The following is an 18770-nucleotide window of genomic DNA, read 5'->3' on the forward strand; positions in this document are numbered from 1 at the left end:
TGACAAAGTGTCATCTTTATAATTTAACAATATTTGACCTCTTCAATAAAAGTGACATAGGAAGGTGGTATGTGACTTATCTTTGAAGCATTTTCAAGTATAGAAAATACAATGTAATTAATTTAACCAATTTATGGAAAACTACACATATATAGCTATAGAGTGTTAAATGTTAATCATCCAAGTCATGGTAGAATTTATAATCTTTAGCTTGAATAATAACCTGCCTGAGCCCTCCAATTGGTCCAACAATCATCAACAGGACACCAAATATTATGCAAAACTGAAATTTCACAAACCAAATTAATTAATTAAATTGAAAAATTCAAGAAATTAAATAATTGGCATTAATTTGTGAAATTGCATACCCAAGAGGCCAACCAAGAGAAGGTCAACATCCTTGGCTTGTGAACCTTAAGCCAGACAATACAAGGAAGCTGCAAAAATATTAAAAAATTATCATGTCACGTCTTTGGAGTTAGGTGTGAATTTAATTATAATAATATAAGGAGTTATTATCTTACAAAATATGTGGTTGGAGCAAATCCAAATCCTCCAAAAAATCCAAGAAGCGCATTGAAGAAAGGAAATGTGATGGCAATAAAAGTTGTGAAAGCTGAAAAAAAACAATTACTACTACAAAACTCATCACATGTTAAAAAATAGTACTGTACATATAAATAATCCATTCTTCCTAATTTAAGAGTCTCTATTTGTCGTTTTGTCATTTTGATAGCGTCTACCAAACTAAAAAGGCCCAACCTACTTCTCTTAATATAAAACTCACATTCCACTTGTACTTCATTATAAAACACTAGTATATAAAAGTGAGATCGATCACAACTGAGTGTGTGAAATGTACCATTAATACGAATAAAATTACAAGTCTTGAAGTCGCATTTTTATCGTGCAATACACATTTCTTCAGCAGAATTCCTCCAAAGACTCTAATTATGATGTATTTAACATAATATGATAAAAAAAAAAAGACAATGTCGTTCTCGTTAAAATAGCATCAAAATTGAGGTTACACTATCAAATACTCTAATCGGTGTGTAAGTCATAGTCCTAGAGCTGCTATTTTTTCAAGCAATACCAAAACCTACAACTTACTCTCGCATTAGGATGAGTGTAACATAGTACTATGACTAAAGAACAATATTACGTATCGATTCATGTCATTGCACGTTAAACTAATTCCTTAAAACCCGTATCAAGTCAACCTAAAACTCTAAGTTCAGACGGAGGGAGTAAATTAACAAGACAAAATGAGTAGTTTATCATAAAAATAAAACTCACCAACATAACTATTCCTTGAGATAAATCGCATATACCAAGTTGGCTTCAACTTGAGCTTCTTTATTAGCAAAGCTTCTATCATGTCAAAAACCGGCATTGCATACAACTGCACATATATGTATCACTCCAATTTAAATCATATAATAGTAAATATTTCTTTTGTCGCACTTTATTCGATATACATATATATTTTTTAATATATTTCCTAGATCAAATTTATTTTATTCTTTTAACTTTAACTCACAAAATAATACTTACTACCTTCGTCCCCCAAAATTCGTCCCAGTTTGACCGGACACAGGTTTTAAGAAATATAATAGAAAATGAGTTGAAAAAGTTAGTAGATTGTGGGACCTACTTTTATATATTAGTTTTATAATAAAATATGAGTATGAATGAGTTGGAGGAATATGAGACCCACTACCAAAAATGGCAAAAGTGAAATGGGATAAATTTTGGGGGACGGACGTAAATGGAAAACTGAGACGAATTTTCAGGGACGGAGGTAGTAATAACCAACTTAAATAAGAAGATGACTAACCTGATAGCTTCCAACAAGATGAATGACAACAAACATGTTAGCCATGGCAATGAGCCATGTAGGTTTGTTTAAAGTGGTGAGGATGTTTTCATCAACTTTATTACCAAAAATCCAGAATCCAATTATAGCAACGGGAAAGTAGCATAAGGCGACGATGATGTAAGCAACGACAACCCCCTTCCACATAGGTCTCCTCGAAGGATGCTGCGGTGTGGACGGCATAGTAGCTTGGATCTCCATAACCACATTGTGCCCTCCGTAGGCGAACGCCACACTCCCAAGCGCGTTGAAGAAGTTAAACATGCTTCCTGGCATCGTAGATTTGTAGCCATACTCCACTTCCCTTTCAACTCCTCTCGAGATCGAAGCTCCCCATGCCACCGTCGAATAACTGGACTCGAATTTGAGATCTTTGGATTTAGGTATTAATGTACAGGTGTCAAATAGGATAATTTATCCCATGAGAGTAGCCTTAACGCTATAAACAAAGCGGATTGACTCAAACATGATGAATCTTCAATGGTACGCTAAAACCTAAAAGGGGATAGGGTTGAGTTATAGTGTACCTTATGGACATGACAGCAGCAGCGAGGGAGATGCCGGAGATGGAGTTGAAGCTGGGGAGCTGGGAGAGGACGAAGTGAACCGAGGAAAAGATGAGTATGCAATAAGTGAGGCTAAGTTTATTGCATCCGGGACAAACCAAATGATGGAAGTTTTGAAGGGACGTGCCGCCGGTGATGAGGTAAACTATGTTGAGTCCGGCGAGGACTACCAGCTGGATGGGGACGATGATCCAGATGCCCAGCTTCTGGCCGAAGGCGTGCTGCCCGAGCTCGTGGTATCGGTCAAAGCGTCTCCCTGGCACGAGCTCGTGCATCTCCACCATCTGCCACAGCGAGTAGAGCGTCACGAGCCACGAGAGGGCTAGGAAAAACACGCCCGGGGCCCTGATCATTAGTGCCAAAAATGGTCAAAGCTATGAATTGGGGAGCAGAGACAACCAAACAACAAAAGATTAATTACAACTCAATACCAAAACAAGCTAACAATTAGTTAAAGGAAACATAGCAAAGTGCTCAGTGCCATGAACTGACAAGCAAAGTTCACAAAAGCGATGATATTCCAAAGATTAACATAGCACACCAAAATAGACATGTACACAATACAAAAACTAGATAAGAAACAGCTCAGTCGTTACCATCCGAGTTGGGACATGGCGTAGGGGAGGCTGAGAACTCCCGCGCCAACCATGGCGGTGACGTTGTGGAAAGCCGAGAACCACCATTTGGCTGTCCGGGAGGAGGTGATCGGGAGCCAGTCGTCGATCGCCCTCTGCTCCGCCAGCCGCTCATCCGCCTGCAATTTTCCATTTCTTTAAATTTGAAACATTTCTATTACAATCAAACATGACTTACATCATCGTTCTTGCCATAGATTGGAGTTTGATCAGCCTCCATTGTTGACTGATGATTAGAGGAGAAAATAGGATTGAATAAAACCTCACTGACTTGTATTTGTTGGAAGTTTAAGAAATGTCCCAAACTAATAAATATCTCTCTCTTGAATTTGTGAGGAAATCCGCTAAGTAACAACAACGGTGTTTCAATAAAATAGTAGTATTTCCTTTTTTTTCTTTTCAATTTTTTTTTTCATACTACTACGGCGTTTTGAACATAAGCAAAGGATTTTGGGAATAATTACTTCGTGATTTGGTATTTCATTTTCGTTTTTTTCATGACTGATCAAAATTTGGCATAATTTAAATAATTAGTATCTTTAGATTACTATAATGACGAATACTACGTTAAATAGTTCATGATTTAATATTCAGTTATCAACTCCTAAGAAAATAATTAAGATTTAATATTCTGTTATATGTAGCTCCCTATTTATATAGCCTCCTTCTAGAAACAATTAGTCCAAATATTAGGATTTTATTATTGTGTTGTACTTCCTGCATTTCATAACAATAGAGTCACTTTTTCATTTTGACATATTCCATAGGAATAGAGTCATTTCTTTTTTTAATAAAAAATATAATACATTTTCTCACTCTTACTTTTCAATCTCTCTCACTTTTTCATTTTGACATATTCCATAGTAATAGAGTCATTTCTTTTTTTAATAAAAAATATAATATATTTTCTCACTCTTACTTTTCAATCTCTCTCATTTTATTCTCTTTACTGTTTTCTTTCTTCTACTTTGTTATCTTTTTATTTAATACATTATTAGATTGGCTCTACATTTTCCCATGAGATATTATGTAGTTGATGTTGAGTGAATAACACCTCTAGAAATGGTTGATGTTGTTCTCAAATGATGGTTTTGTAATGTTTGCTCAAATTTATCTCTCGGTGGTAGGGATGTCGGGCTCAAATAGGACCACCGGTTAAAATTCGAACCGGATCGGTGATTTCAATTTTCGAACTAGAACTGCCTTTGCTGAACTAGAATTGGAATATCGGTTTTACTGGGCCGCCGCCGCCGCCCCCGCCAGAAAGAAGCGGAACCGGCACCGGACGTACAAGTTGCCACCTCCGAAAACGAATGAAGAGTACGCTCTCTGGAGGATGAACTACCAACCGGATGAAACCCTCGTCTTGGCGAGCTGTTGGGTGTATATTTCGGAGGACCCGGTATTTGCAAACAACCAAAAGCAGGTTGCATACTGGGAGCGCATCGCTGAGCGCTACAATGAGGCGAAGCCGCCGAGCGCGTAAAAGCGCCATAGGGAGCAGCTCCGCAAGCACTGGGATCATGTGAAGAAGCAAGTCAACCTGTTCTCGGCGTAGTACGAGAAGTGCTTGAGGGAGCAGAGAAGCGGCGAGAGTTTGAGCGATGTGCGCGATAGAGCGCTGTTGTCGTACCAGTCATTGTACAACGACTTCAAGCATTTCAACATCTGGGTGCTCTTGAAGGACAAGCAGAAGTTCCAAGGTGGGATTCTGCCATCGGCTGCGCCAAAGAGGACGAGGACCACCGAAGCCGGTGCTTACACGAGCAGCGAAAGCGGCGCATATCCGGTGGACCTCAATCGGACGATGTATGAGGAGGAAGAGAGTTCCGGCACAACGGTGTCTTCCCGGCATCCCGTTGGCATCAAGGCTGCGAAGAACAAGGGGAAGGCGAAGGCGACATCCTCCTCAGAAACCGCGGCCGCCCCCCGTCACCGATCCCTACCCCGACTCCGACCCAGACGTCACTTGCCTACGCGGAGTTGGCAGCGGCCGCCAACTGGAGGACGTTGTTGGACACGCACAACGCCCTCATGCAGTGTCAGGACCCGGCAAAAGCCGAATTCCTCCAGGGGATGATCGATGAGCTACGCCGCAAGTTGGGACTTTTGTAGAGTAGTCAACTTTTTTTCTTTTCTAACTCGTGTAACTTTTTTTAATTAATGTAGGATTTGTCATTTTTAATTAATCGTGGTATTTTTTTTAATTATTTTGTATTGACATATTTGAAATTATTTAAATTAATTAACAAAATAATAGTGAAATCTATAGGACGGCTTGTAGGACGCTCCATTACAGATGAAAGGGTATGAGGATAAATTAATGATAAGGCGGTGCATAGGGCGCCCTATTGTTAATGCCTTACGAGTCCGAAGTAGCATATCTTCAAAATCAATCTATGGCACTGTCCGTACACATCTTGATGAATTTGAGATGTTTGGGGCCCACTGGAAAGAGAAAAAAAGCAGCCTGGAGGCATATCTCAAGTGAAATGAAGAGAAGCATTTGATTGGATGAGTACAATTGACCAGCTCGAAGTCGGACATCTGTCCTGTCCTAACCACTTTAGATTTATGGAATTTGAAATAGACGCGTGGCGAATTAGAATGCTTGGATTTAACGCACGTGAATGGTTGGATGACGTTTTGTCGGACTAAATATGCAATGTGGGCCCGCCGAATACAAACTGCACTTATTTAGAGCATCCACTACGCGTCCCGCGCACGGCTCGCGTTCCGTCCCGGAGGGACAGTTCCGCCGCGGGATGCGTTGCAACGTTCGTCCCGTCCCGTAGCCCGTACCCGCGAGACAAGGGACGCGCCGTCCCGACACGCGCCCGGGCGACGTGTCGCGCCCCCGATGCATGCGTGACGCCCACTCGCTGGCCCGCGAGTGGGCGCCGTCACGGATGACGCAATAATTCATTTTTTTTAAAAATTCGAATTTTAATAAAAAAAATTATTTTTCAAACGGTAATGTTATCGTTAATTTTTTATTTTCTTTTTTTATTATTTTTTATTTATTTATTTACTCTATAAATAATCTTATTTCATACTCATTTCACACACAAACACACATCTATTCCTCTCAAATCCTCTCTATAACCACTCCAATTTCATCTTAAATCAACTCAAACAAATGGATCCTTTTGAGCAAATGCGTCAACTAATGGAACAATCACTTGAAGAAGATCGACGCCGAGAGACGGAGGAAGCCGCGCCGCCTCCACGACGCTCCCGGACATACATCCATCGCAACCGGGAGGAAGCCGCCGCAAGGTTAGTACGATACTACTTCTGCGATAACCCGATTTGGGGAGAAACCTACTTCCGTCGTTTCCGCATGAGTAAACCGATATTTCTCCACATCGTGAATACTTTAGAGGCCCAGGAAGAGTTCTTCCGAGAAGGGTTCGACGCGGTCGGGCGTCCCAGCCACACGACGCTGCAGAAAGTGTGTTTGTTTTAATTGAATTGGGTTGGAAAAAAAATAAAAATGAAATTTAATGAATAGTAATTTAAGGGACGGAGCATTGCAGGTTCCGTCCCTTAGTTAAGGGATGGGAGAATAAAGTACAGTGGGGCATCAAATAGTAGTTTAAGGGACGGTGGGGGAACGGCGTAGTGGATGCTCTTAGACACACATGTTTTTCACTTCCACCAGCCTGTATCAGAATTTAGATTTTTCATTTTTTTATTTTTTTATTTTTTATCGTGATAATATTTTTATGTGGGAATTATTGTAGTAAAGTCTTTGGGGATATTTGGTGATTTTGATATTTTATATTTGGAATGCAACTGTAGTGAGACTGAAATGTGTATACATTATACTGAAATGCAACTAATTGATTATTATCAATAAAAATCAAACTTTTTAGTGATGATAAACAAAGATATTATACATTATGACATTGTACACAAGACATTTAAAGATTTTTTTAGATTTTAATTTTATGAAATAAAATTCAGAATTTTAGATTTTAAAAGATGAATTATTAAAATAAAACAATTAAGCCTACTATTTAAGTATTAATTAGAAATATCCCTCCATCCACATATACATATACAATGATTCATAGATCTCCAAAAAACATTCTCATCCCTTTTATAAATACCCACTTCATTCACATCCCTTTTATAAATACCCACTTCATTCACATCCCTTTTATAAATACGCACTTCATTCACATCTTATTCATCTTCCTTCTTTATATTCCTATAATTCTTTCAAATCATTCCTCACAAAACCCCCCAAGTTCTAGTTTATTTATTATTTTAATTATGCTATTTTTAATCAAGTATAATGTTTTAGTTTAAATCAAATTTGATTTAAGATACACTCCACTATATACATGCTTGCATATAATAGTAGTATGAAATAAAAAGGTAACGAAAATATAGGACATGATACCATGAATAGCGAAAGAGATGTGATGAATAATAGATAAGGTTGTATGGGGCCAATGTTTAAAAAAGACTCTCATTCCTAATACCAGCCTCTACCATAATAAAATGAAAATTTTCTACTAAACAAAAACTCACAAGTCATCGGAAGCGCCATACTTTGTTCCTTTTCACCTCCCTCATAGGTTGAATTTAGAAGGAACGGTGTCGAAATCGTCATAATCAAATCTCTGCCGTTCCCTCCCAACCTGAAAACACAAAGCGGCCAAATAAGCAGATGCAGTTTGGTCTCGTGCAACATAAGAAGAACTGAATATGTACCTTTCCAAGGTAAGAAGGGTCGCATGACATAACCTCATTCATGGTCGTTACTTTCTTCGAGAGCATCATAATCCTGAAACATAGTTTTACCAATTCATTCATGTCCAACAATCTAGTAGATGGAGCTGTTTATCTGATAAACTATCTATGCAAATGTGCAGCATTCACATGCTATCCGGTTAATACTTTCTTGCTACATGATTTTATGATAACATTCGTACCTCTGGATTGAGAAGTCGAGGTGTTCAATCATCTCACAGGTTTTGTATTGCTCGGGGTCCTCGAGGAATCTAACCATTCCATCCTTCTGGTTGATTGTAGCATAAATGTCACCTTCTTGAATCTATTCCCGGAGATGAATAATAATATCAGATCAAGCCAATAAGTTTCGGTGCTGATTCAAACAACATGAGTAAGTCGTGCATAAAACTTACCATTTGAAGAACATGCATTTCAGCCTCTTTTGCGCTATTCAATTGAACTGTGTTCGCTATGTCTTGGAGGGAGAGAGTCAGGTATGTCTGAGTCAACCTCTGAATATTGCGTTTATACATTGATGATACCACTTGCTTCACCAACCCAAGATTATTGTCCTGGAAGTTGAAGAAAATCTTACATCAGACTCAGAATCGAAGCACCAGGGTGAAGAACTTCGATGCGATTACGAATTTAAATGAAATGAAAAAAGGCTTACGCTCTCAAACTTGTCCTTGTTCATCTGCACATAATTCTCAACCTCTGATACTTTGCCGGTACTATAGCTATTTACCAACTCAAGGTAAGGCTGCTCATAAACAAAATCACACAAATGAGTGAATTTAACAACTAAATGTAAGCAGGAAAACTAACATGAAAAAGGCACAAGGAACATATATTATTGAAAAAAAGCTCAGAAGAATGAAGCAATAACAGAGAATGGAAAATAAATTTGACCAAATACAGCTCCAGTTACAAAAATCCCAGAGTCCCATTGCTTGGAGAAAGTTGATAAAGCCAGATCCATACATATATGAAGCAACCTATCAGGACAAGCTGGAGCATAACTGATTTTTGCTAGACTGCTAGGCGGTTCAGATTCAAAGTCAATGAATTACTCATTAGGTCAGATAACTGCATTGTGTTCGCTTTAATAAGCATTGGTGTCATGTACTGTAGTAAGTCATGAATAATCCTCGACTGCAGAAGATTCCCAGTTTATAAAACCCAGAAAAGTACGTTAATAAATAGTTTCAGAAACATGAATGTTAATGCAGTTGCAGTAAAAAACTAAATGCTTTTAACCAAGTAAAGGATAGCAAACACTAAATGAACATAACATCTGATGCCCTAGTAGTAAAGTATAGCTGGTTTTCTGAAAAATACCTGAGAGAAATTCTTCAGATTCCTTTGAGCGGCTGATGAAGTATACTTGGGAAAACTAGTAGCAAACTGACATCAAGATCAAATGCATACATGCGGATAAGTTTAAGATTTTCACAGGCTGAAAACAATTATGCAGCCACAGATAGCTTTTCAAATAAGGCACTCGGCAAAAAATCAAGTACTAGAGCTATCAACAACTAAAAGGGAGTACTAATATATTACAAGAAAGATTCATTAAAATAGTCCAAATGCTGATTATTGAGAATGTGATAGTACTTTCTATACTGTAAAAACCAGATGTAAGAGTTCATCAAGTACTGGAGTGATCATCAAATTTTAGCCTAAAATGGAAACTCAGGTTGCAAATTGTAACCAAAAAAGTTATGCCAGCAAAGATAAAAAAATTATCATAGTTTCAGTAGCAAAGTGTATTTTCCCTAATAAAGTTGCCCAAAACAAAATAAAAATAACAAATATACATAAAAACAAAGGTACAAGTATAATTTACATCAGGCTTCATACATACCTGTCCAAGATGAATGAGAGAAACTAGAATATATTTCTTGTATGCTTCAACTGCTATGGCACTAATAATGGGCATAGGTGCTGTTACGACCTAAAACATCAAAGTTAAGGGCAATGTTATAACACTAGAATTATATAAGAATCTAGGTAATAATCATCAGAATGTACATACGTTGTGTAAGAGCTCTAAGGCTTTGCGAAACTTCTTTTGTCCTATGCAAATCATACCCCTAATTGTCCCAAAAATCAAATGATGTATCAGTAAGCTTGTGTCAATAGAGCTCTATAAAACAAGAAAAACAAAAACAAAAGGTGACAACCTACCCATAATAACAATATAGAAACAGATCACGAGGTTGATCAACCTCAAACACATCATCTTCCAAGACAGAAAGGCCAGTTTTATAGCACTTCGACATCAAACACAGAAGCAGAAAGTCAGGATGTAACGTTGTCAGCTGTTCGGTTGACGACTGAAGCTTGCGTATGGAAGTCAGCAATGGAGCTACACCACGCATGGGATCTTCAAGCAACACGACTTGTTCCTTTAACCTTTTACAGATAGATATAACTGCAAGTCAAGAAGCCACCAAAATCTCAAAAATTCAGTAAGAAAACATCAAATTATAACCAAGTATTCGGCAAATAAAAAAAAGGATACATTTCTCAGGCGCCAAACGGATTTGATCTGCAGCACACACATTGATGAACCTGGCTACAGAAAGTACGAGCTCATTCGCTTCTTCTTTTAATATTGTACCACACGTGCAGGCCTCCCTAATACAAAATAATTCAAGGAAAAAACATCAAAATAAACAATAGATACAACTACCTCTTTAGTGATGCCTTATTCCATTCTACCAGCTTAACATACTGATAAACCAAACAGCCTGTAGAAGCTAGAAAACCGATTTTGAGGAAATAATCCGTGCACAAAGCAATTGAACGTACATCGCAATAAACTAAGCCAAAATTTCTTCAAATAATCACGCGATTAGAGAAATAAGAAATTCCTTAACAAACTGATAAAGCATACAGCTAGTAGAAATTAGACAACCGATTCTGAGCAAATACCCCATCCACGAAACAATTGAACGTATAACGCAATAAACAAGGCCAAAATTTATCCAAATCATCACGCGATCAGAGAAAAAGAAAACGAAATCTCCACCGACAAATATAAACCCTAGCTCACAAATTCCACTTAATTCTCAACAAATTTAACTATCATGAAATTGAAGGTGTTGCCGTATATATGAGTGTAATTAGGGCAGCAATGCTCACAGGATGTAGAGATAGCCGAGAGAGTGAACGGAAGGGTCGAGTTCGGTGAGCAGAGGAGCAAGGCGAGTGGACTCGGTGCGAAGCAAATCATCGCACTGCATCAAGTAGTTGCGCAGCTGAGTTAACTCGCCGATGTTGCCGGAGAGACCTTGGATTTGAGCAACTAGCGATTCTACTGAGTTCATGTTCAGATTCATCACGTCAAATCTTCTCTCCCCTTGATTTATGTAACAAGTTAATCTCTCCCTATGTCCATCTCTGTTTGGGCGATGATGATTATTGTTACTCCTATTATTTTATTATTATTTAGAAGAATACACAATAGAAATGAATTGGGCTGCTTTTTATTTTATGCTGGGATTATTGGGCCGGTTTGAGTTATCCATATGTTAGGCATCTCGTTTAATTTCAGAGTTACGAAACAGTATGTGAAAAAAAATCAGAGAAAAAGTTAATAGGTAGTTTTCGATTTTTTTTATATGGTACTCACTCCGTCCACCAATAAATATCTCGTATCATATTTACTATATTTAGTAAGTAACTTTACACTCCACTAATTTATCACACTCACATTTTATTATAAAATCAATATATTACCAATAAATGTCTAGTATCGTATTTACTATATTTAGTAAGTAACTTTACACTCCACTAACTTATTCCACTCACGTTTTATTATAAAATCAATATATAAAAGTATGATTCTCGCTCCATTAGCTTTTTCTATTCACTTTATTATTTTATAAAGTCAAACAATTACTTAAAATTTGTGCCGATCAGATATAGGATATTTAATCATGGATAGAGAGAATATCAATTTATAATAAAATATGAGTGTAATAATTTAATGAAATATGTTGTCTATAAAAAAAATGAAAGTTTTAATTGAGGATATATACCAGAAATAACAAAATGCGACATAACATCACGAACAGAAAGAGTATTAGTATTTTTCTAACAATCATTTTTAATTATAGAAATTAGAAAGTAAAACTTTTGTTTTTGAACACAATCTTATGAACAATGATCTCTTTTATGTATAGAAAATTATTTTTATTCACATTAAAAATAATAGTAGTATTTTCTTAGAACTTGGGGAGCACACACAAGTTTTGTTTTTCAAAAGGGAATGAAAAACTTTATTACTTCAAATTAAAATTAACTCAAACCACACTTCGAAATTTAGAGTGCTTTGGGGTGTTAAAATAATGTGACATGTGACTTGTATCCATTTATTGTATATTTATCATCTTGCAGTATACTAACTAATACTCTTGAAGAAGCAGATATAGAGGACTCGAAAAAAGTTGATTTTCCAAGCTTTATTTCTAATCAAAGAAGTGAAGAGCCGAAGAGTTAAAAAAAATCGAACAAAAATTCCTGAATTTCATTCGAAGTTTTCTCTAATCAAGATTAAATTACCTAAGAAAAACGATGAAGTAACAGCATCTATGAGCAAGTAAGTATACCAGAACACATGCGATTCCGATCATCAGAAGAGCGTCGGCAGACAAACAAAGCTCTGGCCATCATGCACTAATCTCTGCTTCAGGCTTGTCTCTCTTCTTGCCCTTTTTAGGGTTTGTAGTACCCTGTGCTTGTTCTTCGGCCTTCTTTTGAGCTCGGATCATAGCACGTCTTGCACGGGGTCGCATTTCACGCACTTGTCTTGGAGGCATCACATAAGGTTCGATAGCCCTATCACCAAAAGGGTGCTCGCTGCCAGCAAATATCCTCAATTTTCTGTCTCTATCCTGGAGAAATCCAACACTAATATTTAGCTGGATGAACTTACATAGACATCAGATATTAAAGACTAACTAAATGATTCTGGAACGAACGATTGCAGTGTAGGGGAGAACCATAAGTCATTCATGCTATGTCACATTATCGTGAATCTAAGAAGTTCATAAAACCAGTATAATGATTTCCAAGTTATCGAGCTACATGTATTGCAGAATTTGCAAGAAAATTTAAAATCATAGTAATCACCTATTAATGATTTATCTCTTAATTTCGACTGGTATTGCAAAATTATTAGCATATCAAAGAGAGACGGACAAGCTCACATTGTTCAAACATATCATAACTCAGAACATCGACTTGTCAAAGCTCATAGTCTAACTTGTAATCTAAAATTTTCAGGACATTAAATTAATTTCAAAATAGAGAAAGCCCCTAAGTTTCGAATGACCCAAAGACAATAAATAGCAATAATAACGATACAATGCGTAGATAAAAGGAGTTGTATATCAAAGAAATAGACCTACATCAGGCAGTTTGTTCTAGGAAGCATTCACATTGTTCAAACATATCATAACTCAGAGATTTCACTTTTCAGATATTAATTTTCATAGTCTAACTTGTAATCTGAAATTTTCAGGACATTAAATTAATTTCAGAGTACTGAAAGCCCCTTAGTTTCGAAGAGGAATATCATCCAAAGACAATAAATAGCAATGATAACAATGCATTAACAAAAGAAGTTGTGTATCGAAGAAACAAACTCACATCACGCAATTTGTTCCTAGGAAGCATTCGCATGATGGCTTTGCGGATAACTTCTGTGGGATCCTTCGCCATCTGATCCTTCAAACTCCTCTCCTTTAGGTGGCCTATGTACCTATGAAATCCATATAACCAATATATAAACAGGCAAAACCATATCAATGCCACAAATACAAAATTTGCACCGAAGCCATACAGTTAAAGAACAAGATAGCATTAGTTCAATCAAATAACACTGCAATCACCAATCATCACACCACTGAAGCAAGACAGAAACATAAAGGGTTGAACTTGCCCTGTATGCCACCGATAAAACTTGTCAGTCATTTTCCTTCCTGTAACACATACATCCTTCGCATTGATAATGACGCACATATCCCCATCATCTCGATTGGGAGCATACGTAGGTTTGTCCTTGCCCTGAACCACAGTTGCTATTTGGGATGCTAGTCTACCTAATACCTGACATCGACAAATCTCAGTTATGCCATGCAACTCATAAACTAAGTACACACGACTCGAACAGATAATCGATTAACCAAACCTGCCCCTTTGCATCAAAAACCCTCCATCTCAGGCCATCCAATTCGATACGCCGCAGTCCTGCAAGCGCTTTCTGTGAAAACAAATTGACTCATTAGCGCGAAATCTACGCACATGTTAGAAACAGCTCAAGAATTCTATCAGACACACTCCAGGAAACTCGTCAGCAGCTACTCCCCACTGAAAGTAGCTTAAACCCTATTTCGCTGCACTAAATCAAATTTAAGCAAAGATAGAATCCTAATTATGAAATGTGTAGCAATCTATTGACTAAATCAAACCCTCGTTTTCAAAATTGAATGCTAAAACACGGACTTGAGCTATCAAAATGACCTAGTTTAAGCAAATTCCTACTCAAGGAGAGCAATGTATATCACTTTCTCCTCAAAACAGATTAAATCAGTAATTTCCACAAACAGCTAGCGTGCGTGCATTAATCATCAAAACACCATAAGACTGAAATACAAAGAAGACCTGCCTTAAGATTGCCGCTAAAAGCTTGTGCGGCGGTCGACATACTGAGATTCAACCTGAAAATGCAGCCAAGACGAGAACTTTCTTCAGCTAATACAGATTTCTGCTTCGCGGAGAGAGAAAAGAAGAGAGAAAAAGGGTGTTTCCTTGCATTTGTACGATATATGGGCTTATACACTTTTTATTAGGCCTGAAAATTGTTATTGGGCTCAAATAAAAATGATAATGCTGATTAATCAATCTTTGTTACTACCTCCCACATCAAGTGTCACATTTTACTATTTCGGTTCGTCCCACAATAAGAGTCACATATAGGACGTAGTAATTTTTAATTGTAATATTAAATTTAAATACTTTGATGTGACAAATTCTTTTTATTTTTTAGGCACAACGCACGTGACTCGAACTCTTAATATCAGAGGAAAATGTCATACTTGGCATCAAGCACTCACCCCGCTCCCAACGCACACACTAGTAATTACGTGTTTGCAATTACAAGATTAGATTTAAAGACCACACACCCCTAACCCACTACACATGCTATTTAATTTTTGTGGTCATTACAACATTAGACTATACAATTCTATTATAGTTTTGAACTTTTGAGCATGAGACCATGAATCCTCAACACAATTAATCATTTTCTACTCAATTCCAATATTAAATTAGAGCCTATAATTATAAAGTTGCGAATTTTGCCTCCATGTTGATGTGTCAAAAGACTAAAAACCATGGATGAACAAAACAAGTACTCCTATCACCTTAGTAATTCATAAGCCATGTGAACATTTGAATTTAAAAAAATGCACATTCATCACACACCATCTAAAAAAATAAAAATGAATACACCATCTCAAAAAGTAAAAATGAATACACCATCTCAAAAAGTAAAAATGAACTCACGCTCGAACCCACGACCACAAGGTTAAGAGCCTTGCGCTCTACCAACTGAGCTAGACGAGCTTACTATTTCGATTTTAATTAGTTCTTACACATACGTATAAACTGTTACTATCGATATGTATAGGTATATAGTACAACTATTATCATTGTAAAGTCATGGATTGAACAATACCTTATTTCCGACTTTATCTAATTGTGAAATTTATCATTGTAAATATTACATTCATTGTAGTTCAAATTGATATCTAGAAGGTCACTACTACTTATAGAGTGTTTCATCATATAAGTTGTTTTATTATCAGCTTGATATTATATTTATCCAACTTATTAAAGCTAAAGTCAAACACGATCTGCTAAGAAAATTCTCATTATGAACACAAACTCGATCGACAACATTAAAAAACGAACACGATCTGCACATACCCGAACACATGAAATGAATCAACGAGTTCGTTAGTGATATGATTTTATTCGTTTGTATAGGACTATATTGAACCCGAACACACCCCACACATCAAATGAACCCATGATCCGCAAGCGATGTGATCTTATTTGTGATGACGTGACTCGACAACCACATGAAATGGCACAAAACGGTTCAAGCGTGTTGAGGGAGAGATATGGTTCTATGATGTCATGGTGGTAGTCATAGCGGTGAAGACTATGAATAGACACACCATACAAAAAGTAAGAAAACTCTAATAAAATAACATAATATAATAAAAAGAAGAAAAATAATAATAGTAATAAGTAATAATGGGTAACCGAACCCAACCTGAAATTATCATATATCTATCAGGTCGATACAATAATAATACAGATACGAAAAGACTTGATACAAACCTATTAATTTCATGTGTGTCCACGCTAGAAATATAGTAGTGAACATGTTTCCTTTTTATTGAATCATACAAAATTTAATATTCCATTATATCTTTGGTTAATGTATTATGTAGGTTATTCATTATACAAGGTAGGGGTTTGTTTGTGAAATTATCTGATTTACAGGGGTCCAACTGCAAAGGGTAATAATATTTGGACTGTGGCGCAAAGAAATTTCTCATTTATATATATCAAATCTAAATTCCTAAACCTAAATCAGCTGCAGTAATCCATTCATCTGCAAAACCCTAATTCTTGTTTCATCTCCGTCGGAAACGATGTCGGTTGGAGAGCTCGCTTGCACCTATGCTGCTTTGGTCCTCCACGACGATGGAATCCCCATCACTGTAACAATTTCTCACTGATTGATTTACATCTTCCAATTTTTCGTTTTTTATTGTATTCGTAGATGTTTGTGTGTTTAATTCAATCGAATTCCTATTTTAGGCGGAGAAAATCTCGACTTTGCTGAAGGCTGCGAATTTGTCTGTTGAATCGTACTGGCCCAGTCTTTTCGCCAAGCTTTGCGAGAAGAGGAATGTTGAGGATCTTATCATGAACGTCGGCGCTGGTGGTGGCGGAGGCGCCGTCGCTGTCGTTGCTCCAACTGGCGGAGCTGGTGGCGCCGCTGCAGCTGCCCCTGCTGCCGAGGAGAAGAAGAAGGTATTATTTCATCTGTTTTTTTCTTTCAAATTAGTTATTGTTTATGTTTTATTAGTATACTAGCAATGTGAATTGAAGCTCGGAATAAATGTTAAACGGATAGAATATAACTAAGATGGAAAAAAATTTCACATCAGACACTTAGTCATAGCAATCAAGAATGTATGTGTGGATTGAAGAGCGTGAGACTATTTAGAGCCTCATTGTTAGAACTGTTGGTTGTTTTGTGCTACAATATGGATTTGATTTATGAGATTGCTCTTAAGTGAGCTGTGTAGATCAGAGAAGTAGATTCTTATTTGAATCATGAATGCTCCTTCATTCAAATTGTATGTCTTTTTTGTGTAAATACTTTTATGAAGCTAATTAACAATCAAGAATTTTGGTGACATTCAGAATTGTGTGTGGATTGATGAGCTTGAGACATTTTAGAACCATATTATTGAATACATTGGTGGTTTTGTGTTATGATATGGATTTGATTCATGAGATAGCTCAGAAGTAAGCTATGGAGATTATAATTAGATTCTTATTTTGACTGTCCTTCATTCAAACTTTATGTTTTTTGTGTAAGTAGTTTTATGAAGCTAAGTAATAATCAAGATTTTTGGTGACGTTTAGAATTGTGTATTGAAGAGCTTGTGGAGACATTTTAGAGCCATATTGTTAAATTCATTGGTGGTTTTGTGTTTTAATATGTATTTGATTTATGAGCTAGCTCTTTAATGAGTTATAAATATTAGAAGTAGATGATACTAGTTTTGATGATCCTTCATTCAAAGTTAATGCATTTTTGTGTTTTTAATTAGATTGAGCTAATTAATACTGTATTTTTAATCATTTCAGGAAGAGGAAAAGGAGGAGAGTGATGATGACATGGGTTTTGGTTTGTTTGATTAAGAGAATTTAGTTTGAATAGTCGTTTTGTTCTACACTTTTTTACCTGGAGTTGAACTTGTTTTAGATTCTTGTTGTTAGTAGTTACTATGTCTTACTTCAAAGTACTCAAATTGTGGTACTCGAATTTTGAGGGTTTTTTTTGATCTTATGTGAGACCATTTTCATTCATTTTCTGATGCATTTTTAAGCCTCTCAATATCTGATGGAAAACCAAAAACACATTGTGTTTTGAGCCTCTCTAATTTTAAGGTACATAACACCCTTGATGATGTCCTCATCTAAATCCCAATTTCACAATTTTTTTGTTGAGTTAAGATTGAATAAATCTGAAAGTCTAATTCAATTTTATTTTCACTAAATAATAATAGGAGGAAGAATTGAGGAGTGTCTTGAACGTATGAACTTATTGAATTTGCTATTTCTATTACATGTAAAGATGTTATTGGTACTAATATTAGTAACTTAAATATTGTGCCATAGGGGTGTGGTTTATTATTGAAACCTATTTGAATAAGTACTTAATTAGTTTTCATGGAAGCTGTATTTTCTAGGGGAACATTTGAACATTTCAGTGATCAACGATTATTTCCTTTGCCCCACTTAAATTCATAGTACATTTTTCTTTTTTCAATGACACATTTCTTTAAATAGAAACATCAACATTTATTTTATTCTCTTTATTATTTTATTAAATCATCATGTATTTTATTATTTGTATTATTTTATTTTTTCTACTTACTATCAAAATAGAATTGTGTAAAATATTGTGTCGACTGGAAAACGTCCCACTCAGAATATAACGTAGATAGTATAAAGTTAGTCAATTTACAATTAAATTAATTGAATTCTAATAGAATAAAATTTTCTCCTAACATTCTAGCAAGGATATACATCCACTACCCATGACCGTCCCTAACGATC

At 36.3% G+C, this 18770-nt stretch overlaps 4 protein-coding genes across 6 annotated transcripts; 1 reads left to right on the forward strand and 3 right to left on the reverse strand.

Annotated features, from left to right (window-relative positions):
- Positions 1 to 52: 52 nt before the first annotated feature.
- Positions 53 to 3433, reverse strand: LOC121782371 (lysine histidine transporter 1-like). 2 transcript variants are annotated; one of them, XM_042180175.1, is made up of 8 exons: positions 3259 to 3433; positions 3042 to 3199; positions 2407 to 2790; positions 1841 to 2231; positions 1300 to 1405; positions 525 to 633; positions 369 to 437; positions 53 to 283 (listed from the first exon to the last, which is right to left on the reverse strand). In XM_042180175.1, the coding sequence occupies exons 1-7, from the start codon at positions 3298 to 3300 to the stop codon at positions 392 to 394; spliced, it is 1236 nt and encodes a 411-aa protein (XP_042036109.1). In that variant the 5' UTR covers positions 3301 to 3433; the 3' UTR covers positions 53 to 283; positions 369 to 391. The 2 variants fall into 2 exon arrangements, with proteins under 2 accessions (XP_042036109.1, XP_042036108.1); XM_042180174.1 differs by having other exon boundaries at positions 525 to 616; positions 3259 to 3429.
- A 2903-nt stretch (positions 3434 to 6336) lies between these two features.
- On the reverse strand, positions 6337 to 11254 carry LOC121781153 (COP9 signalosome complex subunit 3-like). Of its 2 annotated transcripts, XM_042178859.1 has the most exons (12): positions 10977 to 11254; positions 10354 to 10469; positions 10017 to 10263; positions 9865 to 9922; positions 9694 to 9783; positions 9168 to 9233; positions 8500 to 8589; positions 8240 to 8398; positions 8027 to 8148; positions 7806 to 7878; positions 7623 to 7732; positions 6337 to 6525 (listed from the first exon to the last, which is right to left on the reverse strand). In XM_042178859.1, the coding sequence occupies exons 1-11, from the start codon at positions 11171 to 11173 to the stop codon at positions 7664 to 7666; spliced, it is 1287 nt and encodes a 428-aa protein (XP_042034793.1). In that variant the 5' UTR covers positions 11174 to 11254; the 3' UTR covers positions 6337 to 6525; positions 7623 to 7663. The 2 variants fall into 2 exon arrangements, with proteins under 2 accessions (XP_042034793.1, XP_042034792.1); XM_042178858.1 differs by lacking the exon at positions 6337 to 6525 and having other exon boundaries at positions 7498 to 7732.
- A 1011-nt stretch (positions 11255 to 12265) lies between these two features.
- LOC121781767 (50S ribosomal protein L13-like) lies at positions 12266 to 15282 on the reverse strand. The gene is made up of 6 exons (XM_042179454.1): positions 15263 to 15282; positions 14506 to 14647; positions 14029 to 14100; positions 13780 to 13946; positions 13488 to 13599; positions 12266 to 12730 (listed from the first exon to the last, which is right to left on the reverse strand). Exons 1-6 carry the CDS (start codon positions 15280 to 15282, stop codon positions 12506 to 12508), a joined length of 738 nt encoding a protein of 245 aa, XP_042035388.1. The 3' UTR covers positions 12266 to 12505.
- Positions 15283 to 16496: 1214 nt separating this feature from the next.
- On the forward strand, positions 16497 to 18017 carry LOC121780802 (60S acidic ribosomal protein P1-like). Its single transcript, XM_042178434.1, has 3 exons — positions 16497 to 16633; positions 16734 to 16949; positions 17796 to 18017. Exons 1-3 carry the CDS (start codon positions 16565 to 16567, stop codon positions 17847 to 17849), a joined length of 339 nt encoding a protein of 112 aa, XP_042034368.1. The 5' UTR covers positions 16497 to 16564; the 3' UTR covers positions 17850 to 18017.
- The last annotated feature ends 753 nt before the right edge of the window (positions 18018 to 18770 follow it).

The sequence above is a fragment of the Salvia splendens genome, chromosome 20 (genome assembly GCF_004379255.2).
Source record: "Salvia splendens isolate huo1 chromosome 20, SspV2, whole genome shotgun sequence".
Taxonomy (NCBI): domain Eukaryota; kingdom Viridiplantae; phylum Streptophyta; class Magnoliopsida; order Lamiales; family Lamiaceae; genus Salvia; species Salvia splendens.